General features: G+C 38.8%; 1 protein-coding gene across 5 annotated transcripts in view; it reads right to left on the bottom strand.

The window, feature by feature from the left end:
- Positions 1-25,111, bottom strand: part of CHD7 (chromodomain helicase DNA binding protein 7) — a 127,602-nt gene that overhangs the window by 35,826 nt on the left and 66,665 nt on the right. For 4 of the 5 annotated variants that reach the window (XM_014873067.2, XM_088175431.1, XM_014873068.2 and 1 more), the window contains exons 3-8: positions 21,353-21,774; positions 12,087-12,225; positions 8,661-8,798; positions 7,523-7,588; positions 2,551-2,606; positions 1,188-1,302 (exon numbers count right to left, since the gene is read on the bottom strand). In XM_014873067.2, the coding sequence (XP_014728553.1) occupies positions 1,188-1,302; positions 2,551-2,606; positions 7,523-7,588; positions 8,661-8,798; positions 12,087-12,225; positions 21,353-21,774 (936 nt within the window). The remainder of the gene's footprint in view (positions 1-1,187; positions 1,303-2,550; positions 2,607-7,522; positions 7,589-8,660; positions 8,799-12,086; positions 12,226-21,352; positions 21,775-25,111) is intronic. The other variant, XM_014873066.2, reaches the window with a different exon arrangement.

Here is a 25,111-nt window from a genome sequence, read left to right as displayed (position 1 = left end):
CGTGAGGGAATCAGACTTCTCAGACTTTGTTAACTGGGCCTCTTAATTACTGTGTGAAACCTTTTACTGTGAGAGAATGTTTAAGAATATTTTAAATGAAGTGTGAAATTACAATTCACTAATGAGCAATCGAAAAGGCTTATGGCATGCAATGCATTTAGCATTCTTGAAAACTACAGCTTGCAATAGAGAAATTAGAGCCTTGTGCGCTAAGTGCCTTTGGATTATTTTAACTACAGGAATTGTCTACCTGCTTTACAAGTAAGATTTAAAGATTATTATTTCAAAAGCAGGAAACACAATGCATGAACACACAATTTTTCCAAAAATCACAATTTGTCAGGTTTGCTCTTATTCTTTAAACAACTTACAGGATTCTCTTCCATACTAAAGCATTGCATTTCATTTTATAGTTTTAAGATCCACTCCAACAGAAGAGGCAGGCAAAAGGACTAAAGACTGTATATTTTAAAAGCTTTTTCCAAAATAATGACAAATTCCAAGTATTTAAAATAACTTTGTGATCCACTTGGAAACAGATTACAAAAAGAAAATGGAAATAATTCCAGGTATCTTCACTTAGAACAGATGCAACTTTTCAATTTGCAACAGGTTTTTATTCCAGCTTGAATGATATAGAAAAACATAAATAAATAAACACAGTAGGTCATGAACACTTTTTTTTTTTTGCTTAGAAGACAGCATTTTTCTAAAAGGTAATCATTCAGAGACACAAATCAGCAGATCTGGTCTTTTATTGACAAGACCTCTGCCACATTACTGCTTATGGCTCTAAGTGAAATTAAATTGATGATAAAAAGCTTAGAATCCCTAGTGAGCAGCAGCCCATAACATAGAAAAATGGCATGCATTTCTTCTGGCATAATCAGCTCATGAGAAAAAAGACATGGTACTGATTCAGTCAGGCTTACAAGGCTAATAACTAGCCACTCCAAGGAAAAAGACCAACCAAAACTACAGGAAAAAGTATAGTCAGGATAGATCACTTGACTTTGATAAACTTGCATGATTTGCATCCAGAATGCTTTATGCTTTATACCAGAATAAGTGCTACTGCTGTATCAAACAGTTATTCAAAATGTTCTGCTTGTATACAGAACAAGAATTCCTAAAAATATTCCTTAAACACACAAAAGAAACAAACAAACAAACAAAAAAAATCATACTTCAGAAAGGAATTTATTCTGTCCCTGTTTTGCCTTAAAGCGCTTAATCTTCTGCTGAATTCTCTTGTCTTTGTCCAGCTCTTCCACAGATGCCCACTGACAGTGAAGGTAAGAACTAGAAGATGAAACAGAAAAATCTTACTCAAAATTCTGCTTCCGTTGCACTCCTTATATATTCCACTAGTATAACTAGATCTTTCCAGCACAGCATAGTGCTATGTTTGGAAAACTCAACACTATCTTCTTTATCATATAGGTTATTAACCAATCACCTTTACTCAAAGTAATTATACTTACAAATAGAGCAACTTGTCAGGAAATAGAAATAACTCCCCCTCAAAATTAAGTGAGGTTAATGAAACGATGCAAATATTTTAAAAGTACTACCGTCCTATATAATTTTTTGTGAGAACAGCATCGTAACTCAAAATTGCTTGTGAGTGTTTTCAGACTGACAGAGAGAAAAGAAAACCCCCTTGTAAATGCAATTCCACAGTAACAACACAGAAGGAACAGTATCTCTGCCAAAGTGACTTGCCCCACTCCATAAATTTAGTCTGTCAAAAGTTCTAGTGCTAAAACACAGCTAACATAAAAATGATGAGTATGTAATAGAAACTAAACAAAGCATAATTAAACAATTAAACATTATACAATAAACAATATAGTGCAAAGGATACAAAAATGACAGTACATTTAAAGTGAAGTCAACTACAAGAAGCTAGCTGTCATAAGCTCCCTTAAAGCAGATTTCTGCCTCAGACATAAAATTTGGCAAAAATACACAAAGTGTGCTATTTTCCTACAAGAAAAGTGAGCTTATCCAGCTATGAAATGTTTTATTTTTAATACTGATTGCACTGCAGTTTCAGAGTCCAGAAGTGGAACAACATGCTGCTCTCACCACAATTACATTCCTCTCATGGAGGGGTTAACAATCTGCTGCAATATTAAAACCCATCTCGTTTGTTTGTTATCTTAGACATTTTGTTCAACGTAAATCTTGTTTTTGAAACAACATCAAGGGTTATTTTTGAGTAGTTTGCACACACTCTACAGTTGCAGTTAGACCTACACAGCACAGGTGTGTGCTCATGAGCCTGCATGCATAATGAGCCTTAAAGTATTTAATAGCAGAGCAATTTTATGTATGGATTTAATTTTGGAGAGAACACAAATTAAGACAACACTGTCAATACCTATCACCAATGCAAGGTATTTCCCTGTTTGTCAGTGTTTTGGATTAAACAATAGATATGTTTGAAGTTTGATAATAATTTGTATCAATTACAAAACCAGTTTTGTAGCTATTTGGAAGTTATATGAACTTAAGGATAGCAATCAAACCTGTAACTTTACTTACAAGTTTTTGTACTTTACATAGAATTCCTCTACTTCTACTTCCTCTCCATTCTCCATCTAAAAGAAAAGAAATGATGAAACATGAATTAAATCTCTAAACAGCCCAATTTAGTAAACAATTTAAAAACTATCTGAGATATGGGCTATGGTCCCCACACAGAGACACAAGTGGAGGTGTAGGAAAAGGTTTGTGGGGGAGGACATGGGTGAGGAGTTTCCTCCAGCTGCTTACCCAAGTACATACTGCACTGCTTACTACAACTTCCAAGACATGAATCATTTGAACTCCTCCCTAACCACATGCAGCTTCATTCACAACCTCACCCCAAATCTGGCTTTCTGCCAAACCCACAGTGTTAAGTAGAAGCCAAGTGTACCATTTTCTCAGGCAGCAGCCAATTAGCAACTGCACTCCTGAATGCCATATGTATTATTTTTGGCTGGCTCATGGCAACTTTACATTGTGGGTTTTGTAATGTTTTAAAAAAGAGTTTTAAAGGGGGTTTATTCCTCCATATAGTTAATAACTCCAAACAAGAAGCCATATAAAACTAAACCTTATACCTCTCCTAGAATTGTAGTGCATCAGTGTTCATGGCTTTAGTTTTACTCAATGGTGCAATTAAATTCACTCAGGCAAGATGTCTCACATACAGAGCAGCCAAATTAAATTAACACCCAAAAACTACATTTAAAGCAAGGTTAAAGTTGTGACATAAAGCAGCAAAACCAAGGGCATTCAGTGCTAAGGGTTGAGCTACCCTTAACTCATCTCTGGTGCCAAAGTATTGCATAACATATGGCATGTAATACTTTGTTGAATTACTCCTTAACCCAGCCATAGGACAAACTAAGGACAGTGCACCAGGCACACATTTAGAATTCGGTTTATGTCACAACATTAACGGTTTGTTTTTACTAATGAACTTTAGGAAAATTTTAAACAGAGCAGCATTTTCTGGTTCATACATTTCACCAGGGACAACATCATCTGCAATAAATACTGAATATGCAGTATTAAACAGGCAAAACTGTTGACTGCTGTATAAATCAATTTTTTTGTATTTTTATATATATTTTTTAAATATATATATACATATACACACACACACAAGAGGGACTACTCTGAAACTTGAATTGTCATCTTTAGTTGCTGGCTAGATTTTACCTCGACAGCAGTGCAATTAAAGAACAACAGTAGCAGCTGCATTAAACTGTGTTCTAGCACAGAGAAGTTTATGCATTCCCAGTCCCTGATTCACACAGTATTCCTTTACTTCCTGACTAGCAAGGGAGTTCCAGTTTAGCATTTATATCACTCCCATACAGTCTGTTTGTATTCCTTTCTGGAAAGAGAAGCAACACCAGATTACGCCTCTTTCTCCCTAAAGAAATGGAAGAAGACTACTGGTACTACTTCTTGATCTTCTTCAATCTGCCATCGAAGATGAGCTCACCAAACCATCCTCTAAAGCCAAACAGAGGGAAGAAAAGAAACTTCTCTGACACTTACAGAAACATTGTTCAAAGGAAGGAATCTGAAGACCATCAAAACAAAAAATTTAGAGGAGTCCTTCTCAGGAAGATATTAATATTTAGAGATCAAAACTGCACTGCAAAAAAGAAGCTGAAGATCACATTATCTGAACCTATTCACTGCCCTGAGGTAAAATTAGTCTTTAAGAAGTCAACTGTAATTTTAAGACATTAACTTATTTTATTACCTAAAATGTATTACAGCCAAGTCTCTTTGATTAGTGTTAAACCAGAATCCTTTCAGATCCATCAGTATTACAATGGCAACATCATTAAACACTTTTACATAGAGGTTTCATATTAACCAACTTCACTCCCCTCAGCAGCATTTCAGTCAAACGTATTTTCTGTCAGCTGCCAACTTAATAACAATAATTTACAATGCAGATCTTCATAAATTCTGTAACACTCATGAGTAAAACACACTTTAGTACTGTCTAATAGGTAATAACTGGTCTGTGTTATTAGATGTTCTATGAGAGAGCATCAAAGATTCACCTAAGCAAAAGGTACTTCAGAAAAAATATTTTAAAAATCTTAGCCTGGTATTCAGCACTTACACCCTCCTCCAAAAATTTTATCAAATCAAAACTGTCAGCACTCAAGCAGAGGCTAACAATACATCACTTTAGGGTATATGAGACAGCAGCTTATGCCTCTGATGTCACTGTGCAGTCCTCACTATCTGTACATTTACATTAACCAGGTAAAAAGGTGAGATAGAACATTTATGCAAAATTATTCCCAAACTGATTATACAGACATCCTAAAATAACACATGGCTGACTTGGGCAATGCAGGACACTTCAAATTATCACTTCCAGGTGTAACCAGGATCTGATTCACAGTCTCTGCAGATAATGGAAGAAATAAACGACCCCTACATTCAAGTGAATACTTAAAAGCACATAATGTTGAATGTCATTGCATTCAACAGAGGTTATACAGTAACACTGCTAATGCAAAGGTTAGTAGTGTAAGCCAGTCAGGTGCAGAGACAAAAGCTTGGGGGGAAAAAAGCCAAAAAACAACCAACCAGACAAAAAAAAAAAACCTAAGAAAAAAAACCATTATAAAAAACCCAAACCACCACAACTATCAACTACCAGAAAAATAGCAGAGAGAACACATTAATAACAGATGCAAAGCAACACACAACCACCCCAACTGATACACAGCACGAAATTGTAATCTGATCAGTTTGAGGAAGAGATGCAAGTACTGTACACATTTCAATTAGTTCTAATTCTCATATGTACTAGTAGGCAAGAAGAGACATTCACATGTGTAACATGTAGGTACAAGGTTCTACAAACTCCCTGTCTTTCCATAATATGTGTTATTTCTGCTGGATACATAATCAGTTCTAGCTACTCCTTTTCGAAGTAAAGAAGGAGGAATTCAAAGGGGAGTGAATGAAAAATTACAACATCCAAACTCATCAGGTTAAGAAGAGAGTGATACACGTACTTCATGCTTTCTGCAAGAAGAAAGAGCATTTAAAGGAATTCAGCATTCCACGTTAAAAACAACTGTGAAAAACACAGTCTTTTTTACTTCAAACAGGAACACAGTTGGACCTTTTACTCTGTATGTTTCACAAATGGCTGCAAGTACAGTGCTGCATCCTATCTGGTAACTCCAGAACTAGACTAAGGCTATTTCTTGGAAAACCAGCAGGATTTTATGATAAGAATACTGCTCCAAAAGTGTATTCATTATCTAATGTCCTTTACTTGAATGCAACATCTTTGTTACAACATAATCCACTGAAAGGTTTCCTAGTGAAGCCTCTCCTTGTGTTTATTTTATGCACTGGTCCTGATCACAGCAATTTCACTTTGATTAGTAATCTAACAACAAGGGTTTTGATGACGTTAGTAAGAGTGTAAAAGACCTTTAATAAAAGCACAGTTGGATACTTCAGATGTTAAATATTAACATCCTGAAATCCTTTTTTTTTTTTTTTTTTGAAATTTGGAGAAGAGGGTTGGGGAGAAGAGCAGGGAAAGAAGAGACACCCCTCAAACCTGCAAATACAATCCATAAAAAACATTAAAGAAAAAGCTCAAAATAGAGCTTGCCTCCAGCAGAGCTTGCAATCAAAGACATGTAGGCAGCAGACCAACCACTTCCCACAAACTGCAGCAAAATACACACTCCCCATGAGTAATCACACCTTTGTTTGCAGGGGAGAGGAAGAAGGGAAGAATAATTGGTGAAAAACAGCTTCCAATGTAAAGACATTTATGAAAGGACGACATTCTCCTCTTCTGCCTACTAGACCATCAGGGCAAGTAAATACTCACTTCATATTACTTCAAGTTTATCTGAAAAATAAGTCTATGATTTGAAACACAAAATACAGCTCTATAATTAAAAAAAAAAAATTGAGAAAAAACTCCAAAATGCCTTAGAAGCTTATTACGTGTAAGATGCATAAGCAGGTCAGATTGAATTACAGGCACTCATGACGCTAAATGAATGTAGGTTTACAAAACTGTTAATGCTGTTAGGACAGCAGTAATGAAATTGTACACACACACCCCACCTCACCCAAGAAAACTAAGCAAAAACCCAAAAATAAACCCCAAACCACCACAACACTGAAAAAAAAAAATCCATGAATAAAGGGAAATTTTCTCTTTCTCCAATTTGAAAATTAACACTGAGGCAAAGACGAATTGCCAGTTAATAAAGATGAACATGATACCATATCTGTCTAAGTCACACAGTTTTCTGTCCAACTGTAGTACAAGTCAGAGAATTAGCTCCACAAAAGGGTCTATAAATATAATTATGCCCTCTTTGGAATAAGTTCTTTTCTACTTCCTTCTCAAAGTTCTAATACTTTGGAAAAAAAAAACCTATAAGCAAAATAAGAACTTAACTAGGAACCAGGGCAGAATTATAAGGGAACCACAATGAACTTGAGTGACTCTTTCAACATCTTGGCATAGTGACAAGGAAGATATTCATCATCTCTCTATGTATCATACTTGATCACATGTAAATTTGTTTCAGCTCCTAAGCACAACTGCCATCAAAAGTTGCAAAAATTATGGGCAAGGGTTTTTGTTTACTAGAAAAGGCAGAAATTTGGGGTACAGCAAAGTTCTCTCATTCCTCAACTCCTATGGAATATCACTCTGGAGTGAAGAGCACCACAGATTTCACCCAGGCATCTATATTTGCAAAAATCAAATTTTTCATCCAAAAAAGCAAGAAACAAGTAAAAGATTAAACAATCTTTTTTTGTGTATGTCTATCAAAAACATGTTGCATACCATCTGAATACACTTTCAGGGAACCTCCTCTATTCAACAGAACAGTTTTTAAATTGGGAATATCCAAGGTATTTTAAGAACTCAGTAAGGGCTTCAGCAAAAATATGATTAGCCTATTCAAAAATATGGAGGGAAGGGGATTTGTTTTACCTTTTTCTTGACTAAACGGCTACTCATGATTTTCTCCACAATGGGACCTTCAGCATCAGCAGATTCCTACATCATAAATAGCATACAAGAGTTATGGGAGTGCATCTTTGTTAAAGACTTCCTTTACTAGAAAAACTTGAAAATAATTTTTTGTAACAGAAGCATAATACCAAGAGGACATTATCCCCATAGCATGAGAACTTTGAGGATTCAAAGATTTAATACCACAATAAAGGATATCAAAGGATACTTCTTTGAGCCTATTTTTAAGTGCAATTCCAGCTCTCTCAATTGAGAAGGTTGACATGCACAAATAAACATATATAACAACACAAGCAGTTCCCCTGATCTAAAATAATACATGCTTTCAGCACCATACAGTCTAAACAGCAGATGATGTTCAGAAGCTCTAGTTGGCTGTGCTGGTGTCCACACGACTGCTCTCAAAACTGCCTGCAATTCTCTATTACATTAATTCATTATTACAACGGGAGGCAAACCATCCCAATGCTCCTTCTGATAAGACACAATTAACAATGGAGATCACATACAATATTTCACAAGGCTTAACAAATGCCAAATGAAATACTAAAGAACATGTATATATTCTCCAATAGGTCATCAGTTAAATGAAGTAGTTCTTTGAAAAAGCACTACAAAACAATGAGATTGTTACAACAGTCATTCCTACAGTATTACCCCTCATCTTATTCAAACTATTTTATCCATCATTTACATTGCACAGAGAATAAAGTGTACCCTGCTGGGTACTACAAGGCAGTAATTTCATAAAGGAGTTCTTATGGTGCCTAGCAGCAGGGGACAGCTTGAGTGGTTTATTAAAGTCACAGAAGCCAGACCACTGAATTCACAGAAATACATTCTAGATTCCTAGCACTACAGTTTAGGTTTCCTTTAGCTAGGGACCACTAATTTCAAAGACCTCAGCTTGAACTTTCAAGCTGTATATCATATGAGCTTGCAAACAAAGCCATGACTTGATATATTCTTTAAGAAAGTAAAAACTAATGTCTTCTAGCACAGTCTATCAATCATGTATGAATATCATTCAGGAAAATGGTATTTGATCTCTGAATGCTGCAGTTACAGCCACCTTTCCAGTCTGTTCATATCTGACCTGTTGCTCTGATTGAGAAGTATTTGAAGGAGAGTCTCTTCCAGCAGCATCAGCATCATCAGCCTCCTCATCTGAAATCTTAAACTCCAGGTCTTCAGTATAACGCTTCCTCTTCACCTGCCTGCTGGAGCGTCGTTTCTGAATGGAAAGAATTAATATTTTTCATGAGAAACAAAACTGATAAGAAGCAGAATAGCAGAGAAAACTTCTCTGTGTGTCTCAAATACACTAGTGTGCAGTAAATGCTATAATTTCTACAAATTTTTTTCTGGTAAAAATAGTGGACTCAGGGCACTACTATTCTGAATTGCTGCCTGTTAGCCATTCTTAAATTCTGTAAGCACAAAACAACAAAATCATAAAATGAAACAAAAAAACAACCACAAACAAAAATCGACTTAATGCTTGTTCCAAGCTGGAAAGTGGAGGGGGATTTTTTCACTTTTTTTAACATTACTAAAACAACATTAAAAAATTAGGAAGCTTGTCTCAGACAGCAATTAAAACCCAAGAAGCTGCACCTCTCCATTCACATCTGTAACATACTTTGACAGATGGTCAATGCAGGAGCCAAACACCACCTTTCCACAGCATGGCCCACTGTGTTGCTAAGCAGTGACAACACACTTTCTTCCTCTCCCCATCCGCCCAGTTGTACTGGGATTATCTTGTAAGGGAAACACAATGAAATACGATTTCCTCACTTCACTGACCCAGCACTGTTCAGAAAGGCATCCTGCAGCACAGCATGGGAAAAGACCCCAAACTAATAGAGGAGAATGGAAAACTTGAACCACCCCAAATTGAAAACATGATTTCTGTGCTCCCATACCCTCACCACCAGGATGAGAGAAAGCCTCAGGAAAGCTGCACAAAACAACCTGTAAAATACAGAAGCATGCATTTGACAGAATTTGCAACTTGATGCTCAATGCTGGGTATTGCTTTTTACAACAATGAAATTCAGCTTCCCAATAGTCTGCATCAGGTTATACATTTGAAAAGCTGTAAGCATATGTTGTTGAAGGAAACTGTCAACTGAGCATCAAATATCTTAATGGAGTAATGTATATATTAAAATCATGTTGAATATCAACTGCTAAATAAACCCCCACCTTAATGACTTGATACACTACTTATTCATATATTTTATACTACTTATTTGTACATCTTTCTCAGCTACCACATCTTCACTGATACATGCAACACTTATGTAGCTTGTTTAACAGACTTACACACCTGAGTCTCTTAATATACAAAGTCAAATACTTACTTTTTAGATAGCGAATCATACTTTTTAAGGCATAAATATCTGACGCACTTTACAAAATTAGAAATTCTTTATTTAACCGAAAATGAAAATTTTGAGCAAAGGTTAAGCTTACATCACCCTTTTAAATAGTGTAATGTGACTTCTACCTTTATCTCAGTAGCTTATGGGAGTTTCCACAAAACAGTATTTTTATACTTCAAAATAGATAACACTTGACAAATTTGCATCTTGATTTACATGATCACTGATGGGAAAATATCTGTTTTCTTCTGACTCTGTAGGTAAGTCTTACCATTACTTTTGGTGCCAAAAATCTCTTCTCCCATTTCCCTAACAGAAAGAATACCTAAAACATAATGGTAGCCTTTATTTAATATTTTTTTGACTTTATGAACTTCCTGTTTCCTCTTACATTCATATGTGGTTTTGCAATTTTTATGCCCTGTTGACAGAAACCATGCATATATTTACTTGCATCAGATTATCTTTAACTCATTATCTGATCTACAGGTAGGAAGGTGAGTAATAGGTTTGATAATGGAATATAAAAAACTGCATGATAACACACAAAGGCAAGTATTTCTCCTCTTTAAAGAAAACGATGCATTACTGTGCATTACTATATATATCTCTACAGAAGGCTCAGGATTTAACAGTAAGAATGCAACTGTGTTTTAGACAGCTGAGTAACATCAATCTCGGTTGAGAAATGCATAACAAGTTTATTAACTGTAGCTGTCCTAGCAAATACGGTTGGAACCCTTTGCTAAGTTCATGCAAAGAAGTGCAAGTGCAGTATAGCATGCACAGTATGAGAGAGTACTAAGAAAACAAAAAGTCTTCTGAAATACTTTGTTACATTCAATTAAAAAGTGATGCAAGTGCCCTAGCACTTCTATTTACAAAAAATATCAAACATAATGTTTATCACCCAATTGTGTTTGACAGAGAGAAAATTTTTGTTCCACTAGACTGAAAACAAGCAAACCATGCAGAAATGTTGAATTGTAAATGGAATATAATCACCTACAAATTAACCCAAAAAATCCCATATGAAACTCTTAAGTTTCTTCATCTTTTGCCAGTGCTATTTATCAGGCTGGCAGAAATTTGCAGCACAGGACAGAAGACTTAATTCTTCAAACATTTTAACATCCGCATGGTTTAACTCAACTTCTCTAATTCAGAATACACAGTCTGAAGGAGTCAGGAAGAACACACTCTTCTGCTTTGTTTTTAACTAGAATATACTAGTTATCTATTCCATATAACTATACTATTTCTATACTACTTCATTATTTACTATATTCTTCTTGAGAATAGTGGGAGGAAGGGCTCTCGTAGGACAGCTGTTTGCTAAAGTCTTCACCAGGCTACTTTCACCATTCCCAATTGATCATTGGTCTGAACATCTCTCATAACCAGAAGCAAGCTGTCCACAACCTGACATGCAATGGACAAATGCAGTGGATTCCATATACAGTGGTATGACAACATAGGAGTCTCATACTTTCCCCACCACAATTTGTCCCCACCTCTTCATGCGGAGATTCTTATTTTTAGTGCCCACTCTAAACACTGCCAACAGAAGCAAGTCGGGAGCTGACTACTTCTTAGCATGTCAAATGTCAGAGCACACAAAACTTGTCATATATGCTACTCTATTTCCAGATCTGCCTTATGTGAAATAAAGTTTGGACAGAAGGTGATAGGTGTGCAGTGGTCAAGAGAAATTAAGCAATGTGAGCCCATGACTGGTAGTCCTGCTTTGTCACATCTCATTCTTGATTTCAAAAGGTTTGCAAAGCCAATGCAAGAATAAACACCAAGCTTATAAGCAAGACCTTGTAATAGTGCATTAAGTCCACAGAACAGAACATTCAGCACCCTAACTGCAAAAGCAGTCAAAGACAATGTGTGAGAACTCAGCAGCACTGTAGACATATCTGCATGTAACAAGACTGTAAAGCAAAATTATGACGAATAATACTTGTTTTTGTAAAATATTCACCAGTGATTTTCATTTCTCACTTTCTTTGTAAACAACATAGAAATTATCCAAATACCTGTATTTCTGTAACAAAGACACGAGAACTATTGTTTTATGCTTCTAAGTTGTCAAAGCTTACAATGAACTTCAAGAATAGCATTACCTGAACCCCCGGATCATCTTCATCGTCAGGATGAGGTGATGGTGGTGGAGTTTTTTCCAAATCTGAGTTTTCAGAACCTTCCTTTCCCTTGTTAACCTTTTTCTTCGCAGCACTGGCTTCTGAATCTTGCTTCTTGCTACTGAAACAGAGGTATTTTTAATCAGTATTTGTAGCAAAATATAAGCAAGAGGTTCTTAAAAAAACCCCAGTTGATGCGTGAGATGTTTGTTTTGAGTAACTTCATTATTTTCAACTGCCTTTCTTAAGTATTTCCAGGTAACTGCAAAATCGATGATGCATGGGCCATCACTACACATGCCTTAACAACAGACACCTTGCTTCTTTCCTTCAAGACCTTAGACAGCGACACTCGATGTGTGCTTAACAAGAAACTAAAAATGAGATGGGAGAGGAAGAGCTGCTCTCTTCAGAATGTGCACTTTCTGAAAGCGGTGTTTGGACAACCTGACACATGAGAAGAGAAACAGGATTACACACGTGCTTGTCTTTTATTAACTGTGCAGCCCAGGTAAGCAGAACCAGAGTAAGTGTTACCAAATAAAAGGACTGAATTCATCTTCTACAGTCCCTGCTATTTCCAAGCAGGAAATGCACTTTAGTGTCAGTGCTGAGGGCACCTATACAGCCTCAATGCATGCAACTGCAGCTGGTACAGGGGGAAAAAACACCCAGCTAGTATCTCAGCATCTACACAATACTAGAAAGCTATATCCACCGACAATAATGTTTTGAGGGTTGTTCCTTCCCTTCCTCCTCCAGGAAAACATTCATCACCTGAAGAACTGGGACTGCATGTCTCCAGCTGCACTCAGAGGCTTGGAAATAGGTGAAGATGTATGTATCCAAATACAGCTTTAAGTACACTGTCACTAAATCACAAACTGAGATGATCTGCAGCATGGCAGGGGTGAAATTTTTAAATGGCAACAAAACTCGATGGTAGAAGTTAGTATTTTAAAGCACATTTAGCCTTTGAATCTGAGGCAGGTTTTAATTAGTTTTTTTTGTGGTCAGCTCCCAGCATCCCATTACCAGTTTGAGTGGCCTGATAAGGGAAGTTGCTGAGACGGCCGACAGCAGAGCAGAGCTGTGAGCTGGTACCTGACACATGGCAAGAACAGGACACCGAGCGCTGTACCAGACACTTTTATATGGCTTCTGTATTCTCATCACTTTAATTTCATACCTGGGAAAATGCCCAGGGCTTGTTTTTCCTCCGTGATCCTCACATTTACAGTTTCTCATTTAAACATCAGCTTTAAGTTTGTTCGTTTTGATCAGCACATTAGCCCACCAACAATGTATTTTGGAGCTGTAATTTAAAATTTTCTAATACAGTTACATGTCTCTTCAGGACTGTGACAACTCGGCTAGAGTGTTATTTTCTCATTGCAGTCTATGTTTAAACTAGCACTGATTTCTAAGTTTAAAAAAAAAAAAAAAACAAAAAACCACAAAACATTTACACATGAAAAGACTGAGTTTTGAACATGGATTTGTATTATTGCAAAATTGTCTCTAGCCAGCCCTAGTGAGGCCATATCTAGAGTAATGTGTCCAGTTCTGGAGTCCTCAATGAAACAAAGACAAGGAGCTAGTGGATAAGATGCAGAAGAGGGGCACAATGATGATTAGGGATCTGGAGCATCTCTCTTACGAGGAGAGACTGCAGGAGCTGGGCCTATTTAAAGAGAAGACTGAGACTAGACGATCTACAGAGGTTGTTTCCATTCCTAACAATTTTGTTACTCATTAATGCATATAAATCTCTCAAGAGTAGGTATGAAGAGGATAGCGCCTGACTCTCTTCAGTGGTGCATAGTAACAGGAAAAGGAGCAACGGCCAGAAACAAAAACAGAAGTTCCACCTCAACATGAGGAAGAGCTTCCTTACATTGAGGGTGGCAAAGCACTGGAATAGGCTGCCCAGGGAGCTTGAGGAGTCTCTCTCTGGAGACATTCAAAATCCACCTGGACAACCTTCCTGTGTCACCTGCTCTAGGTGACCCTGCCTTGGCAGGGGGCTTGGATAAGATGATCTCCAGAGGTGCCTTCCAAGCCTAACACTCCTGTGATCCTGTGAAATTAATAGGACTCGACACAGCTCAAAAAAAAAAAGCCCATCTTAAACTGCGACAATTAAAAAAAAAAAGAATTAGAAATGAAAGGGGGTGTGTGGGGGGAAGAGTTCGACGCGGCGGAAAGAGCGCGGGCACAGCGGGGGCAGAGCTGGGCACGGCGGGAGGAGCGCGGGCAGAGGGCGAGCCCCGAGAGGCGGCGGGGCCGGGCAGCGCGTCCCTCCCTCGCTCCCTCCCTCTCTCGGTGCCCGGCGGGCTCCCCTCCCTCCCCGCCGGCGCTTGTTTCCGCTCTGGCTGCCACCAATGGCACAAAAAGCCGCAGCTGAAGCGGGGCCCCCTTCGCCTTTTCATCCGCACGCCGAGAGCGCTGGCGTCGCCCCGGCAACCCGCGGCCACGTGACCAGCACCTGCTCCGCTGGCCGGCGGCCACCGAGCGCTGCCATCTGCTTCCCTCAATCAGCGCCCGCCCGCTCCCGGCACCTGCGCGGCCGCGGCACGGGAACCCCCGCCGCACACACACCGGCTTTCATCAAATCACCGCCAAACCGCTTCCAAAAACACCGACTAGCGCTAAACACCAAACACAGACAAAACAAAACAAACAAAAAAACCCCTGCTCTGCGCGTTTCTCCAACTTGTTTAAATGGAAGGTGAAGATCGCCGCCAGGTGAAGCGCGCTGACAGCCCGGCGCTTTCCCCCCCTGACCTCCGTAAATCGGAGCGGGGCGCGCAATTAAAGCTCAGCCGTCGTGCCGTGCCCCCGGTGCACGGCCGCCTGTGAATAACAGGCTTAAAGCCGGGAAGAATAGCGTGGGCTAGGCGGGATAAAACACCAGCCTGCTGAAAGGCCGGGCAGCGCTAACGAGGGCCCGCCGACCCAGCGACCGCGCTGCGCTCCCGGCCGGCCGGGCGCAGACAAAGAGCATGGCGCTGCGGGCAGCTCTGCCCCGACACGGGCTGCTTTCTGGCCTCTGACAGACCTTTCTCTCTCCGAGCCATGACTACTTCACGACCTATATCTACCCCCGAGCCGTGAGCCTCGGTATACACAGGCACTCTCGGCAACGCAGACGCGATCGAAGCGATTCGGACAAAGTTTCAAATCACTTCCCTTTCCAGACCAGTTATGAACACACACGCGAAACAGCCGCCAGCCTGAGGAGTACAAAGCCCGTGTGCAGCTCCATCGGGAATTTTAAGTTCTAAATCTAGCAACAGAATTGCTCTTTTTAAATGTACTTCTTTGAAGGGCGGGGGGGGAGGAAAAGGTGAAGTAGAAATAGAAGAACAGCACCATCCCTCTAAACGCAGGGATGCACTGCTTCCCAGTGCATCACACGCAGGAGCTTCATCTGGCCAGTGAGAGCATCAGCTTCCTTGCATTGTCAGCAACTGTCCTTCATCTTCCCACGGAGCCAGCGTGATTTGTTCCTGACAATTATATGTACCCACTTTTGACTCAGCCTTTGCACTTTCCAGCAGATCACTCAGGCCATCCAGGAACAGCATTAGCCTGGAACAGAATTACCTTTCCACATGAAAAACAGGCAGGTGCTTAGAGAATGTTCTCAGAGACTCTGCCATTAGGTCTCCCTGTAAGTGCTCAACACTGGGTGCACATGACTAGTAATTTACAAGTCTGGCAACAAGGAAGGTGAACTTACTTGTGCATATACATTTAGACAACTATCTCTCATATTTATTTTTATGAATGCATGAATGCAAAACTTAGCCAAGGCCCACTAGTGACAAGATAAGTGTCCAGTCCCAAAACAGGAACGATAAATCTACAACAAACTGGAGCAGTATTTGCTGCACAAAAAACTTTGACGTATTTAAAAACTGTCAGTTAAACTCGTCCCTCAATTCAAGTGATATAAATAGAGACATTTCAGATTAGATGTTTTACAATCTCGCTGTCCAACATCACTTTCTGGTTTCATCCTCTTACACCTGAGGACTGCACACCATACTGACCAAAGGGGATCAATAAGAAGACAACCTGCAGAAGATCACAAGCAAACAACATGAAGAGGTTGAATAGGAAAACAGTAAGTAGGACAACTGAAAAGAGAGCTTGATTTACCGTTTGAGAAAGATATCCAAACTCTGACGATGTGTTTTCTGTCAGCCAATAGCCACCAGGAGAGCTAGATGAAACTCCAGAAACTTACAGGGGAAACCACCTGACTTAAAAATGACCCCAAAATCACGACATGCTTTGCAGGATTAAGAGGGGAATTAGCCCATATGTTTACCCTGTGTAACGACTTCACCTGATCTGCGTAACTGACAGATCTGTTTATTAATATAATTTATGACAACTACCATGACTTGGATGATGTTTTTTGCTAAAATTCTATGATCTACAGTTAGTCAGATGCATTACTGATTTTTATTTTACCATTTGGGAACATTGTCCTGTAACAGATTCACGATTGGAACCTAGCTTAGACAAACTTTACACGTTCACTTTGGAGCATAAAAAACATGGAAAAACAATCCCACCTTCTCAAAATGTCAGAGATATGAGACTTATACTTTACTGCCTTACCCAAGGAAAACAATTATTTTTTAAAGCTCCTAGTGTAATCAAAACTTTTTTTAAAATCAGGTTTTACGTATCACAAAAGTAGGAAAAACAATGGACAACAAGGTTTTTTCCAGCCTGAAAAGTCAGCCAAATTACCGAAAAGCTTTGGTAATAGTGAAGCCTACAAGGCCTGTCCTGCAGCACAAGCAAAGGTAAATATATCAGGCAGCTGGGCTGGTTCAAAAGGGAGATGAGGACAGGTGTGAACAGGAACAGCCTCAGCGGACACAAGCATGGAAATCTCACACGATTTCCTGTTCTCTCCCAAAGGCAGCCCCTTCCTGCCTTGCTCAGGATGATCTGACCTTGGGAGTGGAAACTACCACCACTGCCTCGGGACCTCTCTTCCTGTCCTCCAGCTCCCCAGGGTGCTGTGTCCTGCTGTCCACACCGCTCCCCCACACAGCAACGTCTTCCCACTTCCGTGGCCAGGAGCCATCCTCCTTCCGATACAACAAACAGCCAAACCACGTGCCAAAAAAGCCCTTCTCCACTTCCCTCTAAAAACTTTGATTATGCTCATGTTTAGCACTCCCCTTGTAAGCAACAAGACTCGTCCTACTCTGTGTGCCAGGCTGCTGCTCAGTGTGTGGGAAATAAAAAGTTTTCCCTGCCACAGGGAGGAGAGGAAGTAGACATGAGCAGCCCTGCAAAGCACAGCACACTGCTTTGTGGAAAGGGACAAGGCAAGAGCTCCTGGAAATAGCTGTCATTTGGCCCTTGCAAACAGTTACTGCTCCTGCCACCATTACCGTGGCCACTCTCTAGGGTTTCATAGGAAGCGGCAGGAGAGATCAGCTGTGCTGCAGTGTGATCTTCTCAAACAGGTGGTCCTCATCTCCTCCAGGGACAGGCACAGGAGGAACAGACATCTGAGCCATGACTTTGCAATTCAGTAGGATTACTTGCCTTTCCCTGTCCCTCTACTTTTGAAAAAATCTGCCTGTTTTGCATGTGCCTGAAGCCGGCTTCATAACGTTTAGAGCCCACATAATACTCAGCACCCACCAATTTAATGAAAACCCTTCACTTGTGATCCTAGGTCAACCTACATTTTGCTTTCAAACTTGACTAGTTTGGTCCACAAGAGATTTGTTTTGCCAATGCTATTTTTTTTAGCCACTACTATATTTGTCTTTCAGCTTTGGTAGGATTGGGCTAATATCCATTAAAAGTGTAATAGTACAATATTAATGTGTGATCTTTCTTTCACTATGTAATGTAACATAATAGCAGCCTATTTGGGAATTTTCTTTCTTTTTGAGATCCCATGACACAATTCAAACCACCATTAAATGAATCAGGTTCTTCCATTTTCCAATCTGACTTGTCCCTCACATGAAGGTGCATTTCAGTGAGACAGGCTGCTCATTTTGTAGCAACTTGCACCAAAGATAAGAGAGATGTGAAGGATAAAGTTTCTGGGGTTTTGTTTTTATTTGTTACATAAAAAGATTATACTTTTAGTTGAAATTGGAACTAAAATAACAGGGTTATGAGCTATATTAAATTACAAAATGGTTAAGATAATTAAACATCAGATTTTTTTTATCCATGTTTGTGTATGCTCTAATACAGCCTGTGTCAAACTTAACTATTTAGGACTCGTTATGCTCTATGCAAAAAATACTGCTCCTCAGTAAATACTTAATTTACATTAATTTTACATGATCGCAAAACTCTTCTATTGAAGCTGATCATCTCACTCAGGAATGAGGACTGTTAGTTACACACAGCATTTTTAGATTTCTAAACCACACTACTCCTTTCAATGCTTAGAGCAAAATACTGAACAATATAAGCAGTAGCAGTACAGACATGCCAGATACTAACTTTATCAAAATATTTTACTTCTACATAATCATCCATAATCTGTATTAACTTGCATTAATCTCACTCATCTCAGCTACTGTAATATTTCCTTTCCGGAGTTAGTGCTGCTGAAATAACGTGGCTTATATGATTAAACATTTGGACTGTTGATTTATTTAAAAACTTGATTCAGTGATCTGTCACTGGACAGGTTCCCCAGTCTACGATGTTGCCAAAGTAAGCAAAGAAAGAAATTCACTGATTAAGAATTCTTTGGCAGCATAGCCCCCACACAGTCTCTGGGTTCTTCAAAGAAGCTTGATACTGAAGCTGACAAGACCACAAAATGAGAACAACCTTGTTATCAAGAGAGCATTTGGTAACAAGAGACACAAGCCCATTATGGCAAAAACAGGACTTTCTCCACACCCCTGAGAGTAAACATAAGGAACACTGAATGCTCTTGCTGTTGCTCCAAACATGTTTCTCTCACAGGTAAAACAAGAGGGCTTAGTACTTACTAGAATACTGCAAGTCACCTAGCTAGCCAGGAACAAGAGTCATTGCATGGGAAAGAAGATAAAGACTCTCCTACAAACACAATTAAGCAAGCAGTGTTTTCTTCCTTCAGAGGAAACACTGCTCCTTAATCTGCACCACATGTCCCCAGATTTAAAGACAATGCACACAGAGGTATTAGAATTGAGTGGACAGGACAGACCAGCTCTGACCATCAGCCATGGGGTTTTTGAGGCAGACTCCTTCAAACCATGGTTTATCAAACAAGGCTTCAATATAGTCAATTGAGAAATCCTGCAGTAAGAGGTTTTTCATCTTTTGGCAGCAAAAATGGGGGGAATGCTCACTAACATTATTATGTAGCCTGGTCAGCCTTTAAACTTGTGAGTTTATGGAACTGGAGCACCTCTTTCTAGAGGAAAGGCTGAGGAAGCTGTGCCTGTTTAGCCTGGAAATGACTGGGAAGAGATCTTATTAATGCATACAAGTATCTTAAGGATGGGTGTGGAGACAAAGGGGCCAGACACTGCTCAGAGGTGCCCACTGACAGGACATGGGACCGTGGATACAAACTGAAACAGGAAGTTCCATCTGTTTAAAAAGAAAAACTTTACATTGAGAGTGACAGAGCACTAGAACAGGCTACCCACAGGGGCTGTGGAGTCTCCTTTCTCCTTCCCTGAGATATTAAAAACCTGCCTGGATGCACTCCATGCAACCTGCTATCAGTGAGCCTGCTTTAGCAAGGGAGTTGAACTACATGATCTCCAGGGGCCCCTTTCAACCCCAACAATTTTGTGATTCCATGAAAAGGCTATTTTAGCTGATACAGTATTTTCATTTCAAAAAGACATACTGGGTGATATATAACTTCAGAGATTTTCTAGGCTGTGAATTGCTGCTGTGTATGTAAACCCAATCCTTAGGGCAGTCTGGTACACAGCCAAAGTAAATGCTGAAATAGGAATAGGCTGATCAACTGTAACTTACTGATCAGTTAATATAACCTGTACACAACAACACTTGATTTTACAAGCCAGTGTTTATAAATTCTTCAGGAAATACCATCTCTGCTGGTATAGAAACTTTTCTGTCTTGCTAAAGAAACAAGTAACATCTTACTGTCCATCCTCATTTAGCTGTATCAAACCTAACCAATAAATAGCCAGTCTTGTAGAATATATGCCAAGCTGATTCATTAAGTGCAATTTTTAAACCCTAATACAAATGGGTTTTGCAAACTGATTTGGATTATCTGAGTTTGGCTGTGCTTCCATCTGGAAGTTATATTTTATAACTGTAGCCACATCTTGAAAAACAGATTCAGATGTTTGGAACAAATTCAGAACAGTTGTAAGAAATTCTAGGTACAAATGAAAAAAAAAAAAGAGCTTTAATGTTTTTGTGGTCTCAGTTTTCTTCCAAGTAGGCATTTATATAACCACAGTGTTTAGGGACTTGAGGGACAAGGAAAGAATCTGTGTTATTACCTATGACATATTTATTAATGTGTAATGACAGTTTATTCTTTCTTGTATTACTCTGTAACGTTTTAAGCCTACCCTGATAAAGGTACACGATGCTGAATGGCAAGTTTAAAAACCCAGTTATGAAACATGGTCGAACCGTCTGGTCTATCCACAGATTTTCTGCTATGAAAATTGTCTTTATGTGAAACAGGAAAAAGAATATCATCCCTATGGTGAGGACACATCAATAACCATATAAAAATGCCTTTTCAACAGCAGAGCTTAGAGCCCATGAGTTGTTAGTATAAAACAGTGTCTGTAAGGGTTGTACTGCATACAACAACGTGAAGTACCTAACTTCTTTATTTAGAGAAAAGCATCATCAAACCATTTTACTCTGTGCCTTCGTCTCTGAAACCCTACATTAATGTGGAAGCAGTTTAATTTCTCAACACAAAAACTACATACAAGGACAGATGAGGATTAGAAGAGAGTTAGTTTTGAAATCTAACACATCCAGAAACTTTTCTGCCTTGAAAGGAAAAACTAACCTTCTGCCTTTCCAGCTTGCTTAAAATAACTGTGAAGCCATAAACAGGAAAGTCAAACAAGAGAAATCTGCCCAAGCTTCTCAAAAACATGATGCTGTAGATGGTAGAAAGCAAACGACAAAACAAGATTTCCTCTCCACCCACGCCATTTAGCACAGATGCTCTAGAAATCCCACAAACACACTGTTTTTCTCTCTTTGCATATACAAGTTTCCTGACTTACCTAGCCTTTTTGCTGGTCTTGGGTTTTGGCGTTGTATTTTTTGCTTTCTTTTCCTTTGGCTCTTTAGGGGTCTTAGGGACTTTGGGGGTCTTGGGTTCCTTCTTTTCCTTGGGTTCTTTAGGATCCTTCGGTTCTTTTTTTGCCTTGGGCTTTTTCTTTTTCTTCTTGTCTTCTTGGGAGCAATCCACTGAGTTTCTGCTTAGATTCTGGCTGTCAAGTCCCCCAGGAAAGTCTTCCTTACCAAAACCTTTACTGGGACCTTCTGCAGCAATGTGATTGTTTTTCTTTTTCTTTTTCTTTTGCTGTGGCTGCGGCTCAATCGATGGCAGATAATCATCGCTTTTCACTAGCTGGGTATTCGGTCCACTAACCTGAGTCATATCCGGCACTGGTTTCTCTAAAAAGGGTTCCGATGGAGAATGCTGAGAGAGATAAATAGAAATAAAAATTGAGATCTGCAACTCTGATTTCTAAAACTTTGCTCTTTAGGAGCATGAGGTAACAGAGGGAGAAAATATTAAGCACAAAATTAACTTATTAACAAGAGTTAGCATATCTGAAACACTGTGCAGTAAAACAGTAAAGAATAAGGCTTTTTGCAGTCAGAAAAGTAGCACAATTACCAGAGATTCTTGATATATCAAGGGTAAAATTATTCTAAAGCTTGTATAAAGTGGAAATACAGAAAATATTTAGTCTTCAACACATCGATGCAAAATAAAAGCAATTGTTGTTTCAGACATTTCAAAATAGTTGTTAGTAGAATGATTAACTTATTAAAAATTATTCAGCTGCACTGGAATTTTGTCCTTTGGGGAGAAAATTATTAAAGTTTGTTTCTAGACATTTGAAGGAGAATAAAAGTATATTCACAGGTTATATTGATTTAAAAAATTAATAAAGTCAATTTACATTGGTTTATCTGTGACAGGAGGAATTTTGATCAGCTAGTGCAGGATTATGCCACTTGGAAATGTAATACAAGGTTACATTTTATGTCCAAGATCCACTGCTTCCAGCTTCCACTCGAAACAGATTTGTTCCTGCTCCAGATTGGACAGAGAACTACGGTAAGTGCTTATGAACCTACATAAACATTCTATTTCAAAGTGTCTATAGCACATCAGGTTTACACCAAACTTGCACACTACAGGAAAACCTATGTATAAATACACAAATGTTAAATACCTAGACTAAAATATATTGGATATTGACAACTATTTTCACGTCAATGGTTCTGTTCTACACAAAGATCCATGAGTCTGCAGTCAAAAGGTATCTAAGCTCTGCCACGACTTTGCAGCATATCAAAGCTCTGACCTGCTTCTCCCTGCCTGCCCAAGGTTATAAATGCAGGACGACAGTGCTTTTCTAGAAGAAAAGTAATAGCATGACACCATACTGATGCCTTTCATGCATACCTACATATATGGTCAGATCATTTTACCCACTCTCTCTCTCTCTCTCTCTCTATTTCTCCTCCTTTTCTGTTCCCTAAAAATTAAGTCAGGATGATTCTAGGTGGATGAGCTCCCCATTAAGCCTGCTGTCAAAGGAGAGCCATTTGAGGTGTTTGATCTCTTGAATTGTGGAGAAGAAAAGTTTAGAACAAATAAGAATTTAATTTCTAAGAAAAGCAGTACCAATGTAACTGTAATGTTCTTTGCATTTCCTTTTCTCCACTTTTTTTTCAAATGGCACTTACTGAGAAGTGGTAAGCATACAAATGAATGACTATGAACCAGTCCCTGAGCATAAGAAGAACTGATGGGCATACACATATATCTACTTCAGCCACCTAAACAGAAATGCACTTAAAATTTAGGAAACAAAATTACTGACAATATTACATAAGAAAGTGAATGCACGTATATATTTCCAAATATATTAATATAATTTTCTGAATGTAAACAAACAGAACCCTTGCAGTCCTAACTACTTCTGCCATCTCTTCACAGTAACATAAACCCACTGGGCACTGAACACACTCACATACTCAGAAGCAAGAGGAGCAAGGCCCTCAGAAAGTTAGGAAAATAATTTTTTGTGCTGTCTTGGGGAGGTCTGAATGGTATATGCTACACACTACAGTTCTCCATGGAAGAGACAAAACAAGATGGAAGGCCTGAGGGACAGACTGATGGTCTGGGTCTCTTGGCTTAACCAAGAACTTCCAAGGGTTACTTCTGCATGTTTCTGTCCTCCACATGTTTATTAAGATCCTGTTTTGTGCAACAGGGTCTAAGTTGCAGTGGAAATCCAGCTCTAGTGAAAACCTGATGCACTCATTGCATTAGCACTGCATCAATTAGGCTCACCTCAAGACCACCTCACGTTAGGCAATGTGAAGTACGAATCAGCACCTGTTCTAGAAATCTGTAGTCACTACTGGCACATTCAGCTCCATGCTGGAAAGTTCACAAAAACTGAGTGTCTGTATAGAAAACACTACCCCAGAAAGTCAGTGGTAACAATGAGTTCTGCAGCCCAATTAGGCATTACACAAAATGGAGATATTTTAAAATGTTCTGATTGGTTTTCAATTTAGTTGTCTCAGAGTTGCTATATGACACACAAAACTGTCTTACCTTGGACTGTTATGTGCTTACACTAACCATTATTTTTAGGTTGGAAAATAAAGGAATATTACCAAGATCATCTGTAAGTAGCTCTTATCCCTGAGTTTTCAGAGCAGTACTTTTAACCTGTATTTTTGCAAGATAGTCAATATATTTCTGCATTATCTGCTATTTTGTATTTCATGCATCCTACATTTTGCAGAAATTTCAAGTGCAAATTTCACCAATTTTTTCACTGAGCTGTCCCCTACCATCCTCAAACCTATTTTAAAATACTGCTCACCTGCTACATGTAACATATAAGAACTCCAGGGTTTCCTTTCCATTATTTGTAGATTTTGTATTAAGCAAGCACATTGAATTTGGCACTACATTATTAGTTTGCCATATTAAGAGACTTTTACAATTACCTAGAAGCTTATGTATAAGGCACAACTTTCTAGAATAGGTCAGAATCAGTAGTTTTATTTTTCTTCCTCTTATGCATATGAAACAGCCAAGCCAACAAATATTAAAAGCCACAAGAAATCCAGTAATGCCATGTAATTTTAGAAAATTTTCAACACTGCAACTTCATTAGTCATATGACCATCACTGAAATCAATATTATATTTTAAAAATGCTTCAGTATTCAAAAAAAAGAGCCCTTGTTGCCTTTGTAAGACTTGTGGGTTGTTTTTGTTTGCTTAAGTCTGAACAACAACTTTCAGCAGTCATAAGCAAGTCTGAAAGTAAAGCTTTTCAAATCTCCACAACAGAAGTGTCAGCCTTTCATGACTTGACATTTGCAGTTTTAATGTAAGGTCTGGCAGAAAGTAAAGCCCTGAGAATGGCAGTGATTGCTGCCATACTGTAGTACCCTGTGAAATTCCAGATTCTTACTTTTCAGAAACCTTACCCACAAGAGTCATTCTCAGGCTCTAAAACAACTGAAGACTATACATTAGACTAAAACATTATGCCTGAAACAAATACTAAAAAACCCCAAACTTACTGCCTTTTATTTAAAGGATCAAGTTATGCACATTACAATACTTTGATTTTGGTTCATGTCATTCAGAATCTCTGGAACACTGAAGCTACAAAAAGGCAATTCTGCCCTGATTAGGCTTTGGAGGTTGTATTTTATATTACTTGAAAATATATTACTTTTGCCACACACCACTCCCCTTGCAGTTTG

The sequence above is a fragment of the Sturnus vulgaris genome, chromosome 1, assembly GCF_052056855.1.
Source record: "Sturnus vulgaris isolate bStuVul1 chromosome 1, bStuVul1.hap1, whole genome shotgun sequence".
NCBI classification, from domain to species: domain Eukaryota; kingdom Metazoa; phylum Chordata; class Aves; order Passeriformes; family Sturnidae; genus Sturnus; species Sturnus vulgaris.
This window is presented reverse-complemented; position numbering and strand designations above follow the sequence as displayed.